Source organism: Cyprinodon variegatus, unplaced genomic scaffold (genome assembly GCF_000732505.1).
Source record: "Cyprinodon variegatus isolate N-32 unplaced genomic scaffold, C_variegatus-1.0 Scaffold439, whole genome shotgun sequence".
Taxonomy (NCBI): domain Eukaryota; kingdom Metazoa; phylum Chordata; class Actinopteri; order Cyprinodontiformes; family Cyprinodontidae; genus Cyprinodon; species Cyprinodon variegatus.
The window spans coordinates 255,710-261,178 of NW_015150892.1; the positions used below are offsets into that span (position 1 = coordinate 255,710).

General features: G+C 35.4%; 1 protein-coding gene across 1 annotated transcript; it reads left to right on the forward strand.

The window, feature by feature from the left end:
• The first annotated feature begins 388 nt into the window (after positions 1-388).
• LOC107093660 (5' exonuclease Apollo-like) lies at positions 389-4,121 on the forward strand. Its single transcript, XM_015388851.1, has 4 exons — positions 389-596; positions 1,362-1,527; positions 1,854-2,036; positions 3,191-4,121. The coding sequence occupies exons 1-4, from the start codon at positions 399-401 to the stop codon at positions 3,844-3,846; spliced, it is 1,203 nt and encodes a 400-aa protein (XP_015244337.1). The 5' UTR covers positions 389-398; the 3' UTR covers positions 3,847-4,121.
• Positions 4,122-5,469: the final 1,348 nt, after the last annotated feature.

The following is a 5,469-nucleotide window of genomic DNA, read 5'->3' on the forward strand; positions in this document are numbered from 1 at the left end:
TTGAAATTAAACAGACTACACTCGCCAGAGGGTGGTGGTAGTGTGACAGTACCAGGTGTTTTACAGGTGCATGTTTAACTATCCCATAAACACAATCTGTACCAGATAAAAAAAACAAAAAAAAAACAGGAAATGGATCGCTATATAATGCGCTTTTTGAAGATAACGAAACTAACCACTCCTATCCGTATTCAGGCTATAAAGCGTTTCATATGCTTTCGACAAGCAGGAAAGTGAGGAGTTTGCTCTATTAATATTTCTGCGTTGAATATTAGCTAATAAAGTCAGTTACTATTTAAACACCGCCAAGCAGACAGGTAGATTTTTCTGTCTCTATATTTCTGAAATAAACAGTTAGATAGCGCGTTGATTCACCACAGGCGACTCATAGAGAAACAATGCCTTATAATGGACATGTCATCCCAGACACCCCGCTGGCTGTAGACTTTTGGTATGTGAAGAGATGTCCCCATATCCGACTTTTCTTCCTGACCCACATGCACAGTGACCACACCATGGGTCTGACATCCACCTGGAGCCACCGCCCCATCTACAGCTCCCGGATCACTGCAGACTTGCTCAAGCTCAAACTGGAGGTAAGAAGAAGAGTTTCTGGAAAACAATATTCACTTAAATTATTATTTCACTCAGGATTTTCCATCTATTTAAGGGTAATTCTTTAACTATGGGCGCATTTTTTGGCCTTTGATCATATTTCATGAAAAAAAAGGCACATTTCACACCTTTATAGTTATCTTTACAATGAAGCTGTTTTAGGACATTTGTTTTAGTAGTCTGTGATGACTTTTTCACCTTTTTTCATCCTCATTTATATGTAAATATTGCTTTGTTTTGTGCTTGTCCCAAACCCAGAATTCTGATCTTCAATGATAAAAATGAATAGTAAAAAAACATTTTTTCTAATGTTTTAAAATATAATTGAATAAAATATCAGTAAAGTAATCAAACTATTATTGGAGTATTTTATGTCATACAACTTTTTATTTGATTTTCTAAACCAATTGTAGTTTTCCCACACTATTGTCATATTTTCCACCACAACGCTGTAATGTCCCTTTAAAAAGTTTATATGAAAGATTGTTTGGGTAGTTACTATGGAGATGAACGGTGACATCACAGCGAAAGCCTTATATGGTGGTAATCACAGTACATATTTGTAAATCTGAATACAGGTTTGTGGATTTTTTTTTACACATTTTCAAAAAGGATTACACACAGTAGTTTTACACATTTGCAGATTGTTTTATTTTTATTTTTTTACTACATATTGTTAATACTTTTTAATTTCTATTTCAAATATCAATATTCCCCCATCATTTGTAACCTCCTTTCCTGTTCAGGTTGAAGATCAATGGATCCATCCTCTAGAGCTTGGTGAGCCCTACCTGCTCCCAATGGATGAAACTGGCGAGCAGAAGCTCACGGTGACACTGATAGATGCCAACCATTGTCCAGGAGCAGTCATGTTTCTCTTTGAGGGCTACTTCGGCTCAATTCTGTACACTGGTCAGTCTTGTCTAGTATCACAACTTGATTTCATTCTTTAATAATGCCTTTTTTTCTTCCTGTCTAAGACTCAACTTATGCTAGGTTTACATTTAACATTTTAATCTGCATATTGCACCAATTATATTAATGCTCTGAACTTCCATATCAGTGCGTTTCTTTTTTTTGCACCGTTTTTCTCCCACACTCTTTACATTTGATCACTGCTGCACTTTATGTAATGGAAATGTTCATTTACTGTCTGAAAAGCTATACTAAACAAAATTTTGTTTAATGACAATAAAAGTAGTCTAAGTCCAAAGTCTAAGTTAATCTGCTTACTTAAGGTGATTTCAGGTATTCTCCTTCAATGCTGCGGGAGCCATGTTTAATGACCAACGCAAAAATTGATATTCTGTATTTGGATAACACCCACTGTGACACACGCCGTACTCTGCCACCCAGACAAGAAGCCACACAACAAATCAAAGAGATCATCCGTAGCCACCCTGACCACAATATTGTGATAGGTAAGCTTGCATAGATTATAAAACAACATTAAGGCCTGGAAAACTGTTAAGCCAGAAAAAAAACAAACTTAACTTTGATTACACAATTTCCAAAAGCCTTGAAATCCTTGTAAAGTTTTTACAATGTTTCATTATACACCAAAAACATCAGTGTATGATCTTTAAAATATTAAAAATTTGACCTTTAAAGTCTTAAATTAACCAACATCTCTCATTCAGTGCTTTAATTCACCTTTACCTTTGGTTGAATTGTACACTTCAGGGTTTCTGCGGGTCATTAAAAATCATTAAAAATCATCAACTTATCATTTTTGAAATTAAGGCCTTAATTGGCATTAAAATTAATTCAATTTGATTATTGTGGCATTCAAAATGCTTTATTAAAAAAATTTTTTCTCAGATATAATTATATTGCGATATATTTGCGCAGGACTGTCTCTGGTTGATCGTAAAGCCGTATGTTCGGAAAAAAAGCTTGAGGGGGAGAAAAAGCTAGAGAATTGGAAAATGCTATTTTCAACAAAAGTTACTGGAAAACAAGGAATTCGGAACATGGCTGCAGCCGGTCCATCGTAAAGATGACAAAAGATGTTTATATGAGAGACATGGGTACTTGTTGATGGCATTAAAATTATTTCTAAGAGCATTAGAAGAGCATTAAAAAGCATTAAATTAGAGTTACTCATTCCTGTATAAACCCTGCATTTGTTTTTTCTATGCCTCTTTTATGATTGTATTCACATTTTACTTAATCCATTATATCAGTTTCACAGAACTATGAAGTACTTGTAGCCTCGATTTTACAATAGTGATATCTTACATCTAGTCTTCAACTTGGTGAACAAAGGAAATCATACATCTTAGTAGTAAGCTTCATCTGCAGATAACATTTTATTTCAGTTTTTTATGTTTTTAAAATTAGAAATAAAGTTAGTATTCTTCATTGATTATCTGCTACTTACTGTGCAAAAAAACAAAATAGAGAAAAAAAAAACATTGTGCTGTTTTTTTAATCCTAACTATTTTAATTTAAACTTTCTGATGCCGACAGAAACCCTGATAAATAAAATAAATTGCTTTTTTTAAATAGAGACTTAATAAAGCCACATTACATTAATCAAAATAACAGACTTGTTTATTTGTTTGTCTTACAGGCCTGTATTCGTTGGGTAAGGAGTGTCTGCTGGAGGAACTGGCTGTGGAATTTAAAACCTGGGTTGAAGTGAGTAATGCGAGAATGAAGACTCTCAAGGTTCTTAAGGTTCTCGACGTCTTCACCACTGAGCGAGGGGCAGGCCGTATCCGAGCTTTGGACCGGCCCACTATTTCTTCTAGGAAGTTGTTTGAGTGGAACGAAGAACAACCCACATTGGCCATCTTACCCACTGGTAGATCCATTCATTCCAACAACCCTAACATCTACATTGTGCCCTATTCAGACCACTCCTCCTATGAGGAACTAGAGGATTTTGTCTCTGCACTCAAACCTTCCTCTCTTAAACTGATTGTGGAAGGATGTTTACCTGAATTTTGGTCTGCCTTACTGCCACACAGGGAATGCCGTAAAATCGTTATGCCAGACTCAGTGCGACGGTACATGTTAAGAAAGCCTGGAAAGGAGCTCACGTCCTCAACATATCAGCACCAACAACCCTGCCTTTTTTGGAGAAAGCTCAGAAGACTTTCTGCTCCCAAAGGAGTGATATTTGAAACTCTTGTGCAAGAATCGACAAATGACGAAGCCTGCAAGGCAGAGAGTGTGGAGCAAGATAACTCTGATGATGATTCTGACTGTATTATTGTTGAATAGGGGATAAACTCCCCCCTAACAAAGAGAGGGAAAGGAATGCTGATCAACTCTATTGAAGAAGTGGAAATGGAAATTGTGATAAGCAAATAGTAACCAAATTCTGAATATTTAACAATTCTGACCTGTCTTATAAAATATGTACTAGTTGGATAAGTGTTTTTAAACTTATACTTAAACATATTTCCCATAATTTGGGGTAAAAACAGCTACCCTCCTGGGTAGATTTATGGACTTGAGAAGTCAAAATTAACCAAAAGAGGGGTAAATATTCCTGATTCGAGCAAAAGTTATTTATTGAGATTTTTTCTGTAACTTGAGGCAGTAAACTGTTTCCCGAAATAAGAGATAGTCTGATACTTACATCAGTTTAAATATATAGCTCTCTTGCAATATATGGATGTTGCCTGTTACAGGTCATCTTGCCTGCATTTTGGCATCTGATTGTTTTTACATAACTTACATAAACGGATGTGCTTAAGACTTAAGTAACTTTGATTAAAGTCAGTAAGTTATTTTTGAGAAGTAGTGCATTATTTTGATAGAACATTAAGTATAATGCCACCCAAATAATCTTGTGGCCTGCTAGCTCTGCCACTGGTCAGGGGTCTGCAAAAGGAGGGGGTTCCCTCAGGGGTCCCTTCCCTTATTGAACAACACACGCCAAGATACTTTTTTCAAACTTGACTTTAAACTGTTTTTTGCAATTTGTTGTAAAAATACATTGGAAAATGTCTATAGGCCATTAGCACCTTTGTCAGTGTTGCTGATAAATCTTAGATTGAAATGTATTCTCACTCAAAAACAAAAAGTAATCAGGTTGTACAGTTTGCATAAACACGAGTAAACTAATTAAAATAGTTGATCTTAAACTAAACACTAACAATGTGTTGTGTAAACTTGCAATTTGGAATATCCTGACAAAGTTTCTTGTCACTCAAAGCTGAAACATGCCACGTGTACGGGGGGGGGGGGAGCTTGAAGAGTTCCTTTTTTAAAACAAACTTCCATGTCTTGGAAAATGTTGAGTGGTTTAGGAGGAGTCTAATCGCCAGAAATAATGTGATGCAGCAAGGTCATGAAAATGGTGGCCTCCACACAGGGTGAGGTCTTCTGGGTTGGAAGATCAATACTTTATAANAATGGTGGCCTCCACACAGGGTGAGGTCTTCTGGGTTGGAAGATCAATACTTTATAAAAAATGCATACTTCATAGAACCAAATGAAATACACCATCCAAAAGCTGATCTTTAAAGGCTTAAAAAAGCATTATGTATAGTAGGACTTGTAAGAGGTTAATGGACTTAAAATTAGTTTATTCATAGAGAAAACTTTAGAATTAGTTTTACCCTAAAAATGTCAATGTTTTTGTCAAATATCATGAAAACCTTTTGATGTAAACCTTATTTTTTTGTTTTAATTTGAGCATTTTTTTAGCTCAGAGTGAAAGATTAACTGTTTATGGCTTTGGATCTTTTTTAATGTATTTGGTAGTAAAAAGGTGTGTTTTTTTTATTTATAAAGAGAGGTTTCTGCACATTTAATGTTGAAAAAATTGGAACAATTACTTCCTCTATCTAAGTCTGACTTGCCTCTGAATTGCGTACTTTGATACAATTAGCATAT

Bases quoted from the DNA above. Each gene is read 5' to 3' on its own strand.
- LOC107093660 (XM_015388851.1), top strand. From the start codon at position 399: ATGCCTTATAATGGACATGTCATCCCAGACACCCCGCTGGCTGTAGAC. The intron at 597-1,361 runs GTAAGAAGAAGA...TTTCCTGTTCAG, and splicing joins TGCTCAAGCTCAAACTGGAG to GTTGAAGATCAATGGATCCA. The intron at 2,037-3,190 runs GTAAGCTTGCAT...TTTGTCTTACAG, and splicing joins TGACCACAATATTGTGATAG to GCCTGTATTCGTTGGGTAAG.